Here is a 21,142-nt window from a genome sequence, read left to right on the forward strand (position 1 = left end):
CTGGCTACCCCGGCCACACAGGTGTACCTGGGAATAAGTCCTGCCAGACTGTGAGTGGCTCACCTCAGTGGAAACGTGTAGGATTGCACACTAAGCCATGTTTCTTATTTAAGTCATTTATAGTCTGCTTAGTATTGATAGATATGAAAGCAGTTCCAAGTATAAGTATGCAGCAGACACAATTTCAACAATTTAAGAAAAAAAGATAATTGAAGAGCATAGATAAACGATACAGCATAGTATCCATTCATTGATTCATTTCATTTGTAGCTCACCATCTTCTCTGAGTTGCTCAAGGTTGGCATACATGGTTCTCTGCCTCCTCATTTAATCTCCCAGCAACAACCCTGTGAGGTAGGTCAGGCTGAGGGCTGAGGGAAGACGGTGGCAGGCTCAAGGTCACCCAGTGACCTTCATGGCCAAATGAGGTTTTTCTGGATTTAGGATGCCTCTAGATATCAGAAAGCTGACAGGGCAACCCTCATTTAATGTCATGTTTTGATGCTGCTCTGCAGTCAATTATGTTAGATATTGTATTGGCATCTTAAAACACCATGGCCACAATCCAAAGCAAGTTAAGCACTTTTAAGCCCTATTGATTTGCACAGGGGGCCTTGAGCTCATCTCTAAATCTCTCTCTCTCTCTCTCTTGAAATCAATGGGACTGGAAAAAGTGCTTAAACTTTGGCAAGATTGTGCCCAGTGGATTTGTGTCTTTATTTGGGATGTTTCTGTGCCGTCCTTCAGCCAAAATGGTGCTCTATCTTGTGGGTCGATTCATCTATGACATAGTGCTTCTCTAGCCCACAATTCCCCGGACAGTTTTACAAGTGTACGCCATAATTCTTTTAGAATATCAGAATACACCAACAAAAAGGCATCAAAGATGGCCTGTGTTTAAACCAGGCTTTGCCAACCTTGCTGCCTCCAGCTGCTGTGGACTGCAACTCCCATCAGCCCCAGCTAGCATGGCTGAAACAGTCGGAGGGCACCAGGTTGACTAAGGCTGGTTAAAATGACAATATAATGAGTCATTAAAAAAATTGAAAGTTATGTAGTGCATGAAGCATTCTGAATGCCTCAGATCCACTGAAATGAATGAACCTAAGTTAGTCACCCCTGCTAATTTGACTGGGTCTCCTCTGAATAGGACTAACATTATCTGCATCTCAGATACTTTTGCAATGAGCCTGTAAGATAAGCCAATATTCACGGCAGAGCTGAGATTCAAGCCAGGGGCTTCTGGGGTCACAGCTTATGCTATGTCAAATAGCCTGACCTGTCAGTCAAATTGAAACCGCTGTGTCAGAACATACATGGGTTTGTTGATCAGATTCACTTCCATCATCATTTGCTGTACAAATCTAGGGCACAACTTGCGCTTGGAATACTTTGTGCGGTTCTGGTAGCCTCATCTGTAAGAGGATGTTGCAGAGTTTTAGAAAATGAACAAACAGAGAAGGGCAACTAACATTATGAAGGGAATGGAGCAACTCATCTATGAGGAAAGTTGACAATTTTGGGGGCTTTTTTTAAGTAAAGACAAAAGATGAGTAGCGAAGGGAGCATGATAGAAGTGTGTGAAAAAGTGGACAAAGGGAAACTGAATGTTGAAAGAACTTCTTCACATAGCTCATAGTTAACCTATGGAACTCACTCCCACAGGAGGCAGTGATGGCCACCACCTTAGATGGCTTTAAAGGAGCATTGGGCACATTCATGGAGGAGGAGGCTATTGATGGTACTAGTTGTGATAGCTATGCTCTGCCTCCATAGTCAGAGGCAGCGATGCTTCTGCATCCCAGTTGCTGGAAGCCACAGGAGAGGAAAGTGCTCCTGTCTTTGAATCCTGCTTGCTGGCTTGACATAGATCAGCCGCTGCGAGGACAGGATGCTGGACTAGATGGGCCGTGGGCCTGATCCAGCAGGCTCTTCTTATGTCCTTCTTCTTAACGCCAATGCATTTCTCCAAACAGAGACGAGGTCTGCTCTCTGCCCACAGGTGACTCGTACTCGGGGCCCCAGGCCAGCTCAGAGACTGACCTCTTGAACCGTTTCATCTTGTTGAAGCCAAATGCTCCCAAAAGCGGGAAGAACGACAGCAAAGACTCCAGCTCGGCTTCACAGTGATGCAGCCCTGGATGGAGGGAGAGACCCGGGCAGAGGGCCAGCTCAGCCCACAAGTGCTGTTGCTCAGCACCGAAGATTTTGTGGTCCAGTGCCTGCTCCCACCTTTCCGGAAAGGGTTTGGGGACAGCTTTTCAGCTACAGGGGGAGAGTCCAACGTTTGCACAGAGGCTGCCCCCATGGAGGATGTTCATTGCAGAGGATCTGAGCCCTGTCCGCCTGGAAGGAACTTCAGCCAAACAGGCAAACTCCTACCAGGCCTGGGATGGAAGGAAGAGCCTGGATGTGAGGGGGAGGACTAGCTATATATTGTTAAAACTATTTTAAATATATAATATTGCTTGTGCATATTCTATATATCAAGAGATTCCCCCACTCCCCACAGGAATGCACATTTCTTTGCCATCCTGGTGAGATTTTTAAACGGACGGCGGGGTGGGTTGCCCTTTCCCTCTCTTCTGTTGGGACTGCGGCTACGAGTCCAAAGGGGAGAACTTTCAGGCGGACGGAAAAAAGTCTTCCCGAATGGTAGCCAAAGCACCAGGTTGTGCAGCAGAGGAAAAAAGCCACATGGGTCTCCTTGCGGCAGGTGGGGCTTATTGCTGCTGACCCAGGACTTTCTGCAGAACAGCCTGGCAAAACCTTTCTCTCGCTGGACTTCGGGAGGCCAGAAAACCACCCTTCCGTGCCACAGCAGTCCTTTTGCTGGCGACAGAAGCGTTTGCCCCTGAAAAAATAATGATTTCATAGAATTGTGGAGTTTGAAGGGACCACCCCCAAGGGTCATCTAGTCCAACCCCCTACAATCTTTGGGAAGATTTGCAGATCTAAGAAAACAGAGCTTAGTTTCCACTTCTTTGAAAGGCTGACCACACACAGTTGACCTTTGTGGCAACGTCTCATGAGAAGGAGCTGCCACTTTCCTTTCCAGGTTGTGACTTCTGCACAAGCGTCCTTCCGAGGGAGTCACAGGTGTGCTCTCTCTCTCTCTATCTCAGTGTGGGCTGCTTGCTTGAAGCAGGCAAGGCCCGGAAGGTCTGCACTGGGCAGGCAGTGATGGTGTTTCACTCAGTCTGTACACACATCGGCTGTTCCTTGTGGATATTTATTGACAGCTCATTGCCTGCAAGGGGTGGGCTCACCATCCTTTTCCAACGTGGGTGCTAGATTATAGAACTATACGCACAAGCCTCCCCCAGACAAGGGCAGTTCCCGATGGATGTTTGCGGGTGGCGGGGCTGAAATAATTTGGGGCTGCCTTGTTTACCATTGGCTTGTCTTTGCTACATTCCACTAGGAAAGCTTCTCTCACCCTTAGTTCCACCCCCAGTGACCTGCCCCAGTCTTCACCAACCCGGTGCCCTCCGGATGATTTGGACTACAACTTCCATCAGGCTGTGCTAACTGGGCCTGATGGAAGTTGTAGTGAAGGCTGGCCTGCCCACAAAGCAAAGTTAAGCTTTCTGGTAGGTTTTACATCCTAAGGGGCCCCCACCCTCCACACAACCTGCCCCCCACCAAGTGTTCTCTAAAGAATGGAAATCAGTTCAAATCTTCACTTGACTGGCTGCAGACAATCAAATGGTCGTCAAGGCCTTTGCTTTCCCAAGCCTCCCCTCACCCACCCACTGGGGTAAGCAGCTCCTTTCTCTGTCCTGGAAACAGCAGCAGTAGCATTGAAGGTGGGCAGCCATGGGGTTGCCAACTTTTCCACTAGCCCTTGCTGTTCTACCCTGGATAGCAACTGATCTGCAGGCCTTAGCTCGTGATGGTGCTTCCGTCAAGGCTTTAAAGTGCTTCACCTGATGACATCTCTAGAGCAGGCTGCTGACAGGAACGCACCAGGTCAGTTGGCAATCCAGTTTCCCGTCCTCCAATCCTGCCGTTCAAAAGGCCCAATGCCAACCTCTGGAACAGAGTTTATTCCTTACCTCCCCAACTCTTTTGTCCCTAGTATTTCCCAACTACCCCCAACCTCTCAAAAAAACCACCTACCCGCCCTGGCCCACTTAGAAATTTTAAGCGGAATTAGTGAAACACTTTCACAGAGTGGCTGGTTTTATTCCTATGCTGAAATTTTTTAAAGAAGCAATTGATTTTCTAGTTTTACTATTTATTGAATAACTTTGAGAAGGGCTATCTTCTTTTTATTGTAGTACAAACCTTGGTATTGTGTTGTTTTGTGTTGTTGTTGGGTTCCCCTCCCCCCCACCCGCCACCCTGTTTAAATAGCACTGGAGTTAACATCTTACAATCTTGTGCTCTGCGTGTGTAAATAACTGTATTTTTGGATCTTGTCTGTATCTGAAAGCGGGAGAGATCTCCCAGGACACCTGTGAATTGGACCAGCAAATGTCCAAGCAGCCTTGCTTCAACATTACTCCCAATTCAAAGTAGGCCAAAGTACCAGTAGGGCAGGGAAGTTGGATGAGAGACCCACAAAACTTGGGATCACTGGAGATATTCGCCCGTAGTAGCGATATGTCCTGGAAGCCTTCTAACCCAGAGCTCAGTTTTGTTGGTAAAAGCTATTCCCAGTGACTGGCCCATTACATAGGAAACTGCCTTTTACTGAGTCCATCTAACTCAGAATTGTCAACACTGGCTGGCAGCAGCACTCTAAGCTTTCAGGTGGGAGACATTCCAAGCCTATCAGGTACTTCTGGACTAAAACTCCTTAGTCAAGCTGGCTGAGGCTGATGGGAGAAAGATTAACAGCAGGAGGCTCCCAGGCTGTAGCTTTTTCTAAGCATAGTTCTCCTTGAGATTTGCTGGATTCCTAACCTCAGCACAGTTTGGGGTCCTTTCTCTTATGAGAATGCATTTTCATTTGATTCCAGTGGTTTGGGTCTTCCTCTCTGGAGCAGCAGAAAACAAGCTTGTTCTGTCTTCCATGGGACAGCCCTTTAGATATTCTGAACCCCAATCCAGAGCCTCTCACTCACCTCCCTCCTTTTATCTGTCTCCTGCTCTCTTTTATGTCTGCTCACTTCTTCCAAAATAGCATCCCTCTCTTCATGCTGGGAAAGTGCTTTGCAAAAAAACATTGCCAGCATAGAGAATGTGTTCCATATGTGCAGAGGAACTACTGAGTTCAGAGGTGGGGAAACTTTTTTCTCTTTTTTTACCCCAAGGGCCACATTCCGTTCTGGGCAACCATCCCGAGGGCCACATGCCAGCATTGGGCAGGACCAGAGGCAAAATAGAGCAACGAATGAAAACGTTTACCTTAATAAAGAACACTAGTTCCTACACAGTCTGTCTTCCATTCTGGTAACCAAAAGACACCATCAATGTTCAAGGGGACATTCCAGCTAGGCAAAAACACTCAGGGTGAGATGCAGAGTCAATGAGGGAAGTGGGCTGGGGAGAGTCCAGGAGGCCAGGTAGAGAGGTGTGATGATCATGGAGCTATACAGAACCCAGATCCTAATTATTAGCAAATTACACACATCACATGTCTTGCAAGTTGAGGAGATGCATGGATGCATGTTTATGAATGGGGGAGAGAAAATGTCTGCCCCCAACCAGCCCACTTTTGCCTCTTGTCCTGCCCACTCTCAGTGTGTGTGTGTCCCAATTATTCCCCACAGAAATGAGCCCTTAACCCCCCAAAATGTTCCCCACCCATGGCTTAAACTAGCCTTTCCCAAACCTGGAACTCTCCAGACTTTTTGGACTACAACTCCCATCAGCTCCAGCTTTATATGACCACACTGGCTGATGGGAATTGCAGTCTAAAGCATACAGGGGGCAGCAGCTTGGCGAAGGCAGGCCTGTTTCATTGCCAAGCTGTTCGTATCACAGAGGCACCTTGCAGATACTTGGGAAACAGCCCTGTCCTCCTGCCACAGGCCACATTGGCCCTCTACTGGGCAACTCCTCTCCCATAGAATTTGGGCATGTAAATCTGAAGACCCAACTCTGCTGGCCCTTTTCCTCTTGGAAAAGCCTTGGGAGGGGCAGCCAAAACAGCCTGACCTTTCCAGCATTAGGAGTCTGGAGTAGCAGGGAGCCAAGGGGGAAGAATGGCAGAGCCAGGCAGCTCTGTTAATGGACTGTCAGTAGGGGGGCGAGGTGCAGTTATCCCATAAATTAGTTAGTATCCTATGGAGGAGGATGTGGCATGAAGGCTGGGACATGCAAATGCTTGGACAGGCTGTGAATAGAGAAGAGGTTGGCTCAGGATTATTTGATGCACAGATTGTGGGGAGGGGTGTGTGGACGTGGGGGTTGCCAAACATGTTTTGGTTGTTTTGTTTTTTAAGATGGAACTGCTTGGTCAATAAACAAACATTACTCCCTATTCCAGTCTCAGATTATTATTATTATCATCATCATACAATTATACCGTATTTACTCGAATGTAATGCACACCTTTTTTTGCCAGATTACGTCGTGAAAATTAGGGTGTGTGTTAGATTCAATGGCGCATTGTATTATACAATAGACGATAACAGTTTAGAGAGAATGATACAATGGGGTGTGAATGAGAGGGTGCTGACCCTTTGAAACCATACAGTTGCTTCAGTTTCTCAAGGACAAAGGGATGTCGAGACACTAGCACCTCAGCCCCTCTTAAATGTCTGGCTAAGACGGATTGACTTGTGTCTCTGTTATGAGCTGGCTATGAAATCACTGTGATGGTTTTGCTTGATGAGCTCCATAAGCAACAAAAGGATTGTATTGTTAATTGTCTATAATTTCCAGCCTTAAAAATGTGACACCCATTAGAGCTGGGAAGGGACACAGAACCAGAAGCAGTTTTGGTTTGAATCACAATGCAGAGACATAGAAGTTTTTTAACCATGCTTGAAGAGGCCTGTGAGCTCTCTAGAACTATTGGGATTTTATTTTATTGATTTGATGTATATCCCATCCTTCCTCCAAGGAACTCCAAGTGGCATTGTTCCCCCCACATCCCCATAAAATCCCCCACAACAACCCTATGAGGTAGGCTAGGCCAAGAAACAGTGACTGGCCGAAGGCCACCCAATGAGCTTCATGACGGAGTAGAAAAAGAAAAGCACTGACTCAAGTAATATTAAGCCTTGAGTCCAACACAACTAGATTAACATAACCGGCAGCTGAATTGCCTCCCTTGATGTTCAAAGTGACTTGAGGCAACATTCTGTGACAGCTCGTTCACTCACACAGGGCATGAAAATGTGTGTGCATGTATCAGTCCTTCCCAAAATAGCAAAACTTGCATTTGTTGTACCATTACTGTGGATCTTCTGAAATCTCAGATGATACTGTTTATGCCAAAAGACTGAATGAATCTCAGAATGAAGAAGCTGCAAACTGTTACACAGAAGGCAGTTTGAATTTTTATTATTATTAATTTACAGACATGCCAGTGTCCAGGAACAGAGAAAATTATACATTTGCAATAGAACTCTGATGGCTATTCGATAGCTGGGCTTTCAAGCTATAGTTGCCATCAGCTTTCATGCAAATAGTCCTGGAAGAGAACTGAAAGCAGTGACAAAACATCAACAGAAGCCTACAGTGATGATGTGATCCTTCCTGAGCAGAAATGTATTGAGAGTTGGAGCAGAACCACTAAATTTGGCACCGTGCTGGCCATGTCTCCCAATGATGCAGCAACCTCTGAGTCAGACACATAGATAGCAAATGTGGGGGTGAATGAAAGCAAGACACTTTCGGTTACCAACTTTCATTCACATAATCTTCTAAAAATGGACCCTCCCTAATTATTAGTTTTTGCTGACTGGGTCAAGCATCAGGAGCGGCATCATCACCAGAAGACCAGGTTGTGACATTTACACAGCCCAGGAAAAAAGGTTCTCATGCTAGGCTGACAACCTTTAATGTGTGTTTTAATAGTACTAGAAAAATTGTGGAAACAGTTTAAACTTCTTGCGATGGGATTCCTCCTCTTTTTGGGTCTTGGAACTCCCTCTCCCAACTCTTCCATCTTATCGACGTTGGTTCAGTCCTGTGAGATTCCTTATCTGTTTGGTTCACAAATAATATGTCATTAAATATAAGGCCAATGAGAAAATTACTTGCTGCAAAGAGGCAGCATAGGAATATGCCACTGCTCCTTATGACTGGGAAAGGTAACTCTAGCAAGCTGTGGTTTTCAAATGGCGTTACAGGGAAGGAGTCCCTCATTGAGAATAAGATCAATAAGGTGAGCAACCTTTTCTGAAAAAAAGCTTGCCCCCACCCCTTAACAAAATTTCTCTGAAACATGTACCATGTGTTTCAGGGCATGTTCCCATTCACTTGGGATGGAAAGTGAGGCCCAAATAGGCCTGGTCAGTACTCTGGAGGACATGAACATGTTGCCCCAAAACATACACCAGAACCCTGCATAACACACACAGATAGCTTGGCAGGAAAGTGGACTGGGAAGATAAAAATTGGAAGGCAACAGCTTTCAAGGAAGGGCATCGGGCAGCAACAGATTATAGAGAGAATTCCTACATTTCTTCTGGTTGCTCACTAACTAACCAATTTAACATTTTATTCTGGATTCGTTTAACAAAATGTATATGCTGCTGGATTTGTAAAAAACTTCTAAACGGTTTAACAATATATAAAACAAAACACTGAAAATATCCGTAAAAACAGATATTTAAAATATAATTAAAATCAACTATAGCAAAAAATAAAAAATACATGTCGATATTCTACATGGCTGAACAGGCTTACCTAAACAAACATATTCTACGCAGGCACTGAGGGTATAGGGAAGGTGCCTGCCTAATACAAATAGGCAGGGAATTCCAAAGTTTATGTGCTGCCCCACTAAAAAAACCAATTTCTTACAAATGCTGCTCAAGTATTATGTGGCTTCTGTAACAGCTCCAGTTCTGCAGATTGAAGCAGCTGAGTAGGCATATATGAGTAAGGCGATCCTGCAAGTAATGTGATCCCAAGCTGGCTTTATATACCTCTGCTGTTTGAAGGATTCTTGAGTAATGAAAAAGATTGTGCACAAACGCATCCATACAGATTAAAATGGGAAATTCTGCAAGTAAGACTACCTCGCAGATCCTCTCTTTTTTTTTAAAAAAAAAAATCATACAAGCAACCATTTCCCTTTGCATTCCTCCACATCCATTATTGCATCCATAATTTTCCGGGGGGGGGGGGGGGAGCTGTTTGGTATGCAACAACCTGAGGAAATCCTATGTCTGGCATTACTTACAGTGACAGCAGCACCCATCAGTCCCTGGACAAGGGCTTCTCCTGTTGCCTGAACCTAGGAAACAAACACAGGCACTGAGATATTCTGCTTTGTGCTGGTTTTGCATTGGTGGGCCAGCCCAATATGGAAAGGCTGTAGCTCAGTGGCAGAGCATCTGCTTTGCATGTAGAGTGAGCCATGTTCAGTTTCTGACAGGGCTGAGAAAGAGTCCTGTCTGACTCAGCATAAGGCTGCTTCCTAAGAGTTATTCTACAGTGATAGAGCTGACAGCAAGTACATGCTATTTGGCCGGAAGTATCTGTAGAAACCTGAAACGGCACTACAGTGACATGCAATCTTAGGATCTCAGCGGGATCCAAAGACCTGCACGTATACAGCAAACACCAGGCACAATTGGAACAAACGCAATTGATTAACATCACAGCAGCAGCTCCAGCACTAACAAAAGACTTGCTTAGAAATCTCCAGGAAGATTTTCTAAGCAAATTAGTCCGATTTAATTCAGAGACCAATAAAGTGTATCGCATTGAGTGCCACTTCTTCTCCTTAATGTGAATAATTAACTTACATTCTCCACCAGGGCCTGTATGAGAGCGAAGCATTGCAAAGTTATGAGAAGCTGCACAGATGGATTGACTGCAACCATGTGGGTGATAATGTAATGGTTCTTTCCAATGCTATCACCACAGCACGTAGGCAGGGCCTAGTATGTGCCACCAGAGCCTTTTCATATGTTGCACAGATGGGGGTAGTGCTAGACTTTGCCCGGCAATCTGTGTACCTGTCTGAAAAACGGTTCCGACTTTGTCAGCAAAATGCTGCGTGTTTTTAATGCAGGGGTGTAGAATCTTTGGCCATTTCCCCCCCAAACTACACCCACATGCCCCCTCACATCTGATATCCTATGCAATGTCAGGTGCAGGTAGGTAGAGACCTGGTTGCCAATGCACATTAAGGAGTCTTAAAATGCACTCCTAATTGGCAAGGCAAAGCAGGTTTCAGCTCAGCCAAAGGGGGACCTACGACCTGGCGGCTGCTTAATTACATGTGACCCTCCAAACACTGCAGGTCTACTCTTGTTCTCTTTGCCATCCCTCTGGGTATCACTTCCCCATATATGTCAGGTGTATGTGTGTGGGAGAGAGACAGAGAGAAAGAGACAGTGTGTGCCAGGGAAAAATACCATAAATGGGACAGAGCCAAAATAGAATGAGCAATGAAAAGGGGGGGGGGGGGAGACTGTGACAAACGATTAGTTCCAACCTGTGTTAATGGAGAGGGTGGGAAACAGAAGAAAGATGAAACAAAGAGTGATGGAGGAGAGAGGGGGAGACCTATTAAATCCTGTGATGCTGCAAATTCCACCCACTTTGGCTCTGGCCCCTAACAAACTAGCCCTGAAGAAATGCACCCTCAGCAAACAGGATAATGGTTCCCTAACCCTGGACTAAGGGATGGGGAACTGGTGGACTGGGCTTGGTCTGCCAGAGCTTCTTCATCTGTGCATCCCAGACTCCAGGGTCTCTCTTCTCACTTTAAGTCTCTCACATTCCCCTTGCTGCAATGTAATCACAGCCACAAGGTGAACCAGATAGACAGGACAAGAGCACTGCAGGCAGACAGGCCGGCAGGCGCACCAACAAAATGAGACACCTGAGCATAATGACTAGACTGGAACATCTTTCCAAAAGGCACTCTAGCTACAGCACTCTGTTGCCATGCCTCTGACCTCACATGCATGCCTACCACTCTCTCTCTCTCCTCCATCTCTCTTGCTCTCACCATGATCAAACTGCAGCCACGAGAAAAAATGAGGGAGATGGAAAGAGAAGGCAGAGAGAGCTGGAGACAGGCAGATAGGTACACAGGGAACTCTCATAAGATAACAGCATGTGGAGATTGAAGCAGTGCCATCTGAGGAGAAGTGCCTGCCTGCCTCCAGCACTCTCATCTTTCTGATGGATCGTGGAGAGGAGAATGAGAGAGAAACTTCAGGTAGGCTTTGGCCCATCCACTTCAGCTGCCACTATGAGTGTATATACATGAATGGTTGTATCCACCTATGTTTTACTTAAAGCTGAAATTAATGGACTCTAGTTAGTCACTTCCATTAATTTCAATGGGTCTACCCAAAGTATGACTAGCATTGGATAAAACCTGTCATAGGACCTCAGGACTGTGCGCATGTTCTTGTGGAACACCCAGGAAAGATTGAGGATTATGGAGGCTAGATTGGTGCACTGGGCAGAGAGGAGTGAGCCAATAGCCAACAAAATGGTTGGTTTGGGGCTATAAAAGGCACAGTTCTCTTCCCCACACCCAACTCCCCAAATCTGAATCAATGAAAACTTGCTTCTAGAATTCCCAGTAGCTCTACACAGAACACTGTGTGACAGCAGCTAAGCATTAAATCTCCTAAATTAGACTAAGAATACAATTTAGCATTCATAAGATGTAACAATCAATTAAAAAAATATTCTGAACCCAAATCCTAATTATTTGTAAAATATGTGCATCATAAATGTTTAGAGGTATGTGAATGGATGGATGTGTGAATAATTGTATGTTTGCAAATGGGGGAGATGGATGAACAGATGTTTATGAATGGAGCAGAGGCAAAAAAAAGGTGCCTTCCATTAGCCCACCTGACTCTTGTCCTACCCACTTTCCCCCCAAGCGAATGAGTCCTTAACCCCATAAAGGTTCCCCACCTTTGGCTTAAACTGGCCTTTCCCCAATCTGGTGCCCTACAGAAGTTATGGATTACAACTCCCATCAGCTCCAGCATTATATGACCAAGCTAGCTGGGGCTGATGAGCATTGTAGTCCAAAAAAAAATGGAGGACAGCAGGTTGAGGAAGGCTGGCTTTAACAGTCAGGTGAAGTTACTTCTGGGGTTTAAACACACACATATGAAAGTATGACCAAAGCTACAGTTCACATGTGCCACAGAAGACTGTGCTGTTTATAAATGGATTATTAAGGCATCACCTGCTTAGCTGTGTGTCCCATGTTCATGGCATCAGCTATTCTGTTTTGTAAGAAGGACCAAGTCTCCTCAAAGTCAGGAGAGGAGTCCTGAATCATCACTAGCTCTGTAGTGTTGTAAATGCCAGCAAGCACTGCTCGACGAGTGTACCAGTTTATCTGTAAGGGTACAAACCAAGAGACAAAGTTACATGAGTACCTGTAAGAAATTAAGACTTCACAGGCTATACCAATATGAAACTATCCCATCCATGACCAGTAGACATAGCACTTAAACCCTGCATTATTATTATTTTTAAACCTAGATTTCTGTGACAAGTGAACCCAAATTATTCACCAAGAATTGCTGGATTCTGCAATGAATTCTGTTGGGAGCTGCCCAGAGCGGCTGAGGCAAAGCTGTCTGATGGGCAGCATATTACTATTATTATTAAAACTCAGCAAATGTAGAGCTGTGTGATTATTTTGCGCTGAAGCATCACTCCTTCCTAGGACTGACGGATGAAAGATTCTAGTATGTAAATGGGACCCAGCAGATTTTCACGGGTCTCTATTGCACAGCCCATTTATTTCTACAGACTACTGGATCACAGCCCAGTGCAAAATCTCTGTATTCACCATCCTAGCTTTAAAAACACCACCAACCACCACTGCTGAGCTGAAAAACAAACTGGCCTTGCTCCATGTTAGCCTAGTAACTAGCCCCAAAGCACGAAGTTCAGTCAAACTAGCTGGTAAACCAGCCGCATGAAACCCCACGGACAATAAATGTTGAAGGTGTCACAATATTCTGTCTTTTTATTGCAACATACAAGGACTACAATCCTATGTCTATTTATATGGAAGCATATTGCATTGAACTTGGTGGTACTTACTTTTGTATACATATGTTCAGGATTTCACTTAAACAATTAAACAACCCTCTGAAAATAATTCGGCACATACCTTCTAGTAGAATAGAAATTTTGCCCAAGAAATCACCCCAGTCTATCAAGCATGTAAACCAGAGATTAACACAAAAAAACACAAAAAGGACAGTCGGGATCCTCCAGATCAGCAAAGTAGAGATTATTATTGAACCAGCATCTGTTTGGGGCATTAATCAGTTCACAGGTTACATAAAACTATGTTAGGCACACCACAGCTGAGAACCAATTACTATATCATTCAGCCTGTTGAAACTTCAAAAAACATGTCACTCAAAATCCATTATAACAAACGACATTCTCCTATTTCTTTTTATCATTTCTCAAACTGTCGTTAACCAAAGTGGAAAACTGGATTATTTTGCAACTACCTAATGAACATATCTGGTGCCATCCACAATAGTTGCAATGAAGTCCTGCCAGCAACGCAAAGGCACTTTTCCAGTTTCCAATAAAGCTCGGGGGGAGGGGGAGGGGGAGAGGGAGAGGGAGAGGGAAGAAAATTAAGCACTATTTGTAAGGCTGAATATTTTAACAAGTTCATCCACAATTTGCATACTCCAAAAAGATCCTTAGTTTCCTGGTGTGAGCACTGTCTTTTATTTGGCTTTCTGGTTTATTCCTTTAATTTGTCTGTGTGCTACTTATTTGTCACTGCAGTGGCTGCTATTTTATCCTCACACAAGTTTATTAAAGTCATTCATTAACAAGACCCACTAAGCTTTTCCTACCCCTTACTTATGTAAACTCAATAGGTCAAGTAATTCATTAATTGCTTTAATTAAGATATAATTTACTTTGCTATTATTTCCTGCCAGAAAGTTGATGGCTCTCATAAGCACTGGGTATTTTTAGGGAGCTGCTTACGAGTTTTCAAAGAACATCCATCACTTTCTGTTGTCCCGGCTGGAGGTGGGATACTGAGCAGCAGAACTGTGGCAAATGGCCAGTTCAACTCTGTGTGTGTGTCACTTAAATAAATACATTCCACTTTGTTTCTTTCTATAAAAGGAAAACAATTTTATAATTAAAAAACCTTACACAGTACTGTCAGCTAATATTCTGTCAGTTTCAAATATATCCAGTTCTAGAAGTGCTGTCTGCTTTGATTTGGTTGTTTTAGTTTGCATTATTATGTTTCTTTTAATAATTTTTATAAGGCTTTATTTTCTCACCTTAGGTGTCTTCAAGAAAAACGATATATAAACATTGTAACTCAAGTCTGGTTTTTGTTTTAATTTAATGACTGGGCACACCACTAAGCAGAGGGCCAGTGAGAGCCCAGTCACCCATTATCCTTACCTGCCCAAACACACTTGGATGAGCTGCATATTTAATTCTAGCTTATGCAGACTGACGATATGTACAAGGTGCTTGCAACTCTATGCCCAACCGAATGGCCTCTTGAGCCCTGCCCTTGTTGCTTTATTAAAACTAGCAGAGGGGATCTGATTAGCTGGGTGGGATTAATGAGTCACTGTGTGAGGCAGTAGTCCCCACCACTATGAAACAGGCAGCAGTGCAGCCACTTCTAAAGAAGCCAGCTCTCGATCCGCTGGTTTAGTCTGAGCTAACTACCAACCAGTAACAAATACCCACTTTTAAGGAAGGTAATGGAGAGTCGTGGCAAGGCAGCTGCAGGCACTCTTGGCTTATATGGATTATCTAGTCCTGTTTCAATCTGGGTTCAGGTCTGGTCATGGGACCCTGATGCATGATCTTTATCGAGAACAGAACAAAGGGAGTGCAACTTTGCTCCTTCTCAATCTTGCTGCAGCTTTTGATACCATCGACCATGGTATCATCCTAGATCAGCTCCATGGTATGAGTATGGGGGGCCCTGTGTTACAATGGTTCTGATCCTACCTACAGGGCTTTTTTGGACCCTTGGCACTTAAGAGCTGTATCCTCCTTGTGTCCTCCTTTTCCAGCGAGTGACTGTTGCTAATGCAATAAAGAGGGACTATCATAACCCCAAGCTCTTTGGAAACCAAAATCCTGAAAGCTTTTTAGCACCGCAAGTGTTTGAACTGCGTAATTTCCCAAGCACAGCCCAGAATGTATTTATCATGCAAGGCAGAATATTTCAAGCTTTCCTGTTGCTCCCCAAAGTCCTATCAACATCTGTGTCATGCTCAGACTTACATCGGTGGACTGGTCTCCTGCATAGTGCCACATGTCATCCACCATGCTCATCAGGAGGTTTAGGCTGGCTGGGATATTGTGCGGCAGCAACAGCACACTAATAGCCTAGGGAGAAGGAAAAGCCAGATAAATTAATGAGGCAAGGAGAAACACTCTTCACCACACTTTCCTCCCCTCTTTTCCATACACCTTGTTTTCATCTGCAGCAGGAATAATCCAACATCATGTTTTTGGACGTCTAATCAACCCCAGATAGCATAGCCAATGGTCAGGGGTGAGGGGAGCCATAGTTCAGCAACATCTGGAGGGCACCATGTTGGCTATCCCTGCTATATAAGTCTTCCCAGTACTGATTCCTTGCCATTTCTGCATACATCATAGCTTCAACTCTCGTGCCTGTGCCCATCTTATGGGACAGAAAACATTGATAATGCTTTTTATTACTATAAGAACCTAGCAATGGCAGCCACCAGAGCCCTAAAGCAATTCACAGAGAAATCCAGTTCAAACTTTGATACCGGGGCAATCTAACTCAAGCTTGAATTTCCTATCATACTTGAATAGGAAAAATAAATTATGGATATGTTTGCTATTTTGTGATTCCAAGAAGATGACTGCTACTAAAGGCCCTTAGGATCTGAAAAAGTGAAAGGAATTGCTTCCCCATCCCGCACTCCGGTCAGGTTACCATCTCTCACCCTAATCAACATGACAGCACTGTTGACTGGATAAACAGAGACAGGTACCAGCAGCTGAGGACAGAGGGTGAAGAAAGAGCCATTGAGTGGAAGGGGCCCTCTTTCCATCCTCTGGACCCCCTGGAAAGCTGAATAAACCTGCTGTACCTGGAACTGGGTGTGGAGAGTGGAGCTGAATGGGACACAGCCATGGGCAGCTTCAGGAAGTATCATCCACCTTGGACCCACCCAGTCCGCCAGTCGATTTAATCTGGCCCCTAAAAAAAGCTCAACAACTTTGGTCGGCCCTCACACATGTTCATTTCATCAAATCTGGCCCTCTTTGAAAAAGGTTTGGGCACCCCTGGTGATGTCTGCTGTTTCCAGGAACTCTTCTCATAGTGAGACTTTTGTGGGTAAACTGAGTTTGTTTGGTCCCTGGATGAGAACTCGGAGGCTGAGAGGGGAGTGTGTGTCAGAAGGGAAATGAATTGATACTGATTTTTATATATTATATATATTATTTTTTATATTAGAATAATGTAACATTTTTATATGTAACTGTATTTTTTTGAAATATTTTGTTTAAGTTGTCGCTTCAGTTTTCTGTACACCACTTAGAAATATTTTAAATATATTAAGTGGTACATAAATTAAATAATCACTCTTCCTTTAAGGAATTTGGGGTGACAACAACAACAACAGCAAGGGTGATCTGCAACTCAATGTTGTAGCATATCCCTGCCCTCCATAACAAGTGCTTCTGTTCAAGGTTCCATCCATCCTAGAATAGCAACCTAGTAGTGCTACTCATGCCTCAAGGGGGAGAGGGACAGCTGTTCAGGAAGGGAGAAGGGGGGGGGGAGACACTTTATTTCCCCTCCACTCTTCCAATACCTCCCTAATATGTGGAAATCCCTACTTTAACGTCAACCACCTGGCTTCCCAGGGAATTATAAGAAATATACCAATTCTGCTATACAAAGCAATGAACATAGGTGAAACTCTCAGGGATATCCCATGTTTTCAAAAATAATGTTAGGTTTGTACCTGGGGCCATTTTTCAATATATGGAATCAACATTCGCAGCCTGGCCTCCAAAGCATCCTTCAGAAACTGGTCTGTCTTCTTCTTCCTTTAAAAGGAAAAGAGCATTGATTGTGATTTTATTCTTTAATCAAAAATTGGTAGCAAGATGCATTAGGGAAACTACCTCACAAGTGTCCTCCTTGTGACCAAATTCCACGGTTAGGCTTTCTGTGTCAACATACAATTGTCACCTGTTGTGTTTCTGCCTGAAATGATGGCACAATAACTAACCTCCCACAGCAGCTGTGGTGACCAGTACTCACTCTGCTTGACCAAGCTGCACCAGTTTGTGTTGCTCCTCTAAAAGTTCAGTCAGCTTGGAGTTACACTGTGCTACAAAGTGCAGGATCAGTTCGCTGCCATCATTGTGAAAGAGCCCTGCTGCAGCAACAGAGAGACCCAGTGACTAAAAGGAAGAAGGGAAACAGGTTGAACAAGTAAATTACCCAGGAGCCAGAAAGCAGGCAATACTGTTCTACAGCCTGTTTGGTACAAGCATGCCAAGCAAAGCAACAATGCTGTGGCCAACACTGTCGTTCTACATTATGGCCCTATCTCATGTGCAGAGTAGCTTTCATGCTGCTGTTAAAACTCAGGCAGCTCTACTCTACACTGTAGGTTTTTAAGGATCCTACAGCTAATCCCTCTGCATTGCAATGATATCATCCAAAAACATCCTCCAAATTACTGTTTTCCATCTGCAGAAAGTAGAAACATAGATTCCTAGAATGTAGGAGCCCTCAAGGCAAGACGTACGTCATGTCTTGCATGTGCTTTGTTGGTAAAGACCCATTGTGGCCAACAAACTTTAAAATGGGTTAACTGCAATGGCTCCCCACCAGGCAACTCTCAGAATTATAGCTCTGCAAAGTTTTAAGTTCTTTGTCGCAAACCTCTCAGCACCCACATAAAATAAGTATTGTTCTGGGACCACCATAACAGTTAAAAACTGACTAAGGCTGTAACTCTAACTCCTCTTACTTGAGTTTAAGCTCCACTGAATTCAACAGAATTTACTTCTGAGTAGACATGGTTAGCATTGCTGTGTTTAGAACCTCATGCAGATGCACCCTGCACCTCTTAGCACATCAGTCCTCTTGATAGCTACCTTGGCTCCCTCTGCAATAGCATCTGCTGTCCAGCCATGAGTGGGGACAAACTCCAGAGCTGCTGTCAGGATTTGATGCTGCAGCTGTTCCTCACTTTCATAGCCCTCTGATTCTTCACCTCCCTGATCCGTGTAACTAGGAGAATAAAAATACAAAGTCACACCCTCAAATACCAAGGAGTCTCCCATTTTGGTCTTCCATATTGCTTTTCCATTGCCTTCATAATTCCTGCCAACTTAAAAGCTGCCCCCAGTTTCCTGTGCTCAAACTTTTGCTTGCTCAGTGTACACAATGCAAGTCTGTTAATATTTACAAGGGCATTGATGCCTCCTCTGATAAATCCAGGGATCTGCTCATCACAAGATCAGTATGGATTTTGTGGGGGCAGTAAAAGAAGACACACTGCAATGCTGCTCACGTCATCCTGGGATTACAGGCATGGGAAGGAGACGCCAACTTCAAAAGAACTCACAGGAACATGCCTCCCCAAGGATGCAGAAATATCACATTGTGCTTGCAATACAAAGCATTACGCCAGAACTGGTTGTGAGTTTGTGGGAAATGAGATCTCTCAGAGCTTTAAGTGGTGGTGGGAGAATGCAGTTTACCTGGGGTGTAAGTGTGGATGCTCTTGATCATGCTGCTCCCCCACTGGCTCTGACTCCAAATGCTGCTGGGTGGAAGACTGTGGGGGCTGTTGTTTCTGCTCATCTGACGCTCTCCGCAGCACAGCTGCAGACTGAATGGCACGTTGCACTGGGTATAGCTGGCGTCTGAAGACTGAAACAGAAACCAGTTCAGTAAGACAAACTATTGTCGTTATTAACCTCATCAACTTCATTTTTGAAGTACAGTTATAAAAATTTTGAATCAAAGCAACCCAATGAGACTAGCCAGTGAGATAGGAACGCCTGGTACCAAGAGAGAATGGCTTATTCAAGGCTACCTTCTAAGTTTGCAAGGATGAGCAGAGATTTGGACCTAAACTAAGCCTATATGCTCTAGTCCTCTCAAAAGGGCTGGGTTCTGTTTTTACAACACATCACTGATACTTCAAACAAGTATTACCTTTGAAAGCCTCTTTCCTAACATGCCAAAAGAAGTTAGCCAATGCAAGTGGCACGTTAGCCAATAATTGCCCCATACCCAGATTACACTGGCAATTATCTATATGTTTGTCAGTCCAGGCAAATATGCTTTTTCTTTGATTGTTGCAGAAGGACATATTTCTGTTCAGTGAAATTGAACAAGTGAATGTGCTGAGTTGCTTTATGCCACTGCAAAAGTCTGGGTTAAAAAAATAATCATTTGCTTGTGAGTATGCAAGAAACTTGGTTGGTTGGTTGGTTGGTTGGTTAGCTTTGTTGGCATGTCCATCAGGCCCCTTCAGTGTAAGTTCCTGCTCCTTGGTGAACAGATCAGTAGACATTTGGATAATGCATATATGTAGACACAGATATTCATCTGAAGCCATACTCCAAGTAATCAAATTAAAGCTGGTATTTGCATCATAGACCCTTTTGAAACTCAGAATTAAACTTGCCCAGGAAGTCAAAACCTTACCCTTCATCCAAGTTCAAGAGGCATTCTGCACACCTTGATGAAGTGGTGTGCTAGACTAGAGCTGTGTTCAAATCCCGACGCAGCTATGAAGCCCACTGGGTGATCTTAGGGGCCAGTCACTACCTCACAGGGTTGTTGTGGGGATTTGAATGAGGAGGGGAACAAAACCATGCATGCCACCTTAAGCTCCTTTGTGGGGAGGGGAAGGTGGGATATAATTGCAACAAATAAATATGAATAAATGAAACAAATTATTTTATATAGCCCAATTTTAGCTATGGTTTAGCGTTCAAACCAGGTGTAAAGAGGCTGAAAGCAAATAAATAAATGATTTCTCATTTTGATTGTACATGATTAGTAATAATAAATACATGAGCAACAAACACAAGCCTGACAAGGGTTGAGTTTTGGAGGGTTCAAAACCCGGTGGCTCTTTCCCTTCCCTGAGCGTTATTTAACACAACAGCGTATAATGATTGCATGAACTGCGCAAATGAGCCACAATTAATCGCCTCCCCGGCCCCTCAAGGCGAGTTCAGGGGCGTCCTTGCCCCTTGGGTGCCACTTGCCCTTCGCCTCACCTTTCCCCGCCCCGCCCCACAAACCCCGCTCAGGCCCCGGCCGCAGGCTCCGTTTCCCGGGCGCGGAGGGAGTGGGGGGTTGGCAGGCAGCCCCCTCCCTTTCTCGCCCTCAGCCGCCGCCCGAGCTGCTCCTCACCCGCTTGGCAGCGTAGCAGCCCCCAACCAGCTCGCCTCAGACTCGCCGCGGCCGCCGCCATCTTTACAGTGGGCCAGGGAGCAATAAGAAGCGCCTTGGAGCGGGAAGCTCGAAGGGGGAGCCGCCATCTTTGGGGAGGGCAAACAGGCAGTGGGAGGAACCGCCCCCGCTGGCAGGCTTCAAAGAGAGAGAAACTGGAGCTGTAGAATAGAGTTGTCTTTATAATCCACACTTCCGGGCTTTACTGGCTTTCCGCTCCAACTCACATTGCAGGCTATAGCTGCGTTGCATCACAGACAGATCATTGCTTTGAGAGACTTTTTATTTTTACAATCAAGCGGCGTATAAATTTATGAAGTAAAGAAATATGCCTAGGAATAGTGTGGCACCACAATGCTCCCTCAGAACGCAAGGAGCTACCTGTTTCCGCCGCCCCCCCCCCCAGATAATTGTGGGATTCCAGCTCCCAGATCACCCAGCCCAATCAATGGCCAGGGGCGATTTTAAAAAACACCCCACACTCATGACTCAGAGAATCATGGACAATGGCGGCTTTTGGAAAATTCAGTCTTGTGTTCCTCTTCCATTCCCCGCCCCCCTCTTCTATCTCTATGTTTC

General features: G+C 44.8%; 2 protein-coding genes across 4 annotated transcripts in view; one reads left to right on the top strand and one right to left on the bottom strand.

The window, feature by feature from the left end:
* The window catches only part of DOK4 (docking protein 4), a 59,592-nt gene extending 54,456 nt beyond the window's left edge, over positions 1 to 5,136 (top strand). For 2 of the 3 annotated variants that reach the window (XM_081017061.1, XM_081017062.1), the window contains exon 9: positions 2,003 to 5,136. In XM_081017061.1, coding sequence (XP_080873187.1) covers positions 2,003 to 2,130 — 128 coding nt within the window. In that variant the 3' untranslated portion in view covers positions 2,131 to 5,136. Of the gene's footprint in view, positions 1 to 1,976 lie in introns of all 3 variants that reach the window. The other variant, XM_081017063.1, reaches the window with a different exon arrangement.
* A 2,309-nt stretch (positions 5,137 to 7,445) lies between these two features.
* COQ9 (coenzyme Q9) lies at positions 7,446 to 20,683 on the bottom strand. Its single transcript, XM_081017064.1, has 9 exons — positions 20,525 to 20,683; positions 18,853 to 19,024; positions 18,244 to 18,379; positions 17,399 to 17,541; positions 17,097 to 17,181; positions 15,370 to 15,474; positions 12,302 to 12,457; positions 9,311 to 9,364; positions 7,446 to 8,105 (listed from the first exon to the last, which is right to left on the bottom strand). Exons 1-9 carry the CDS (start codon positions 20,583 to 20,585, stop codon positions 8,070 to 8,072), a joined length of 948 nt encoding a protein of 315 aa, XP_080873190.1. The 5' UTR covers positions 20,586 to 20,683; the 3' UTR covers positions 7,446 to 8,069.
* Between the last annotated feature and the right edge of the window lie 459 nt (positions 20,684 to 21,142).

This window comes from Podarcis pityusensis (assembly GCF_964106645.2).
Source record: "Podarcis pityusensis genome assembly, chromosome: 8".
Lineage (NCBI taxonomy): Eukaryota > Metazoa > Chordata > Lepidosauria > Squamata > Lacertidae > Podarcis > Podarcis pityusensis.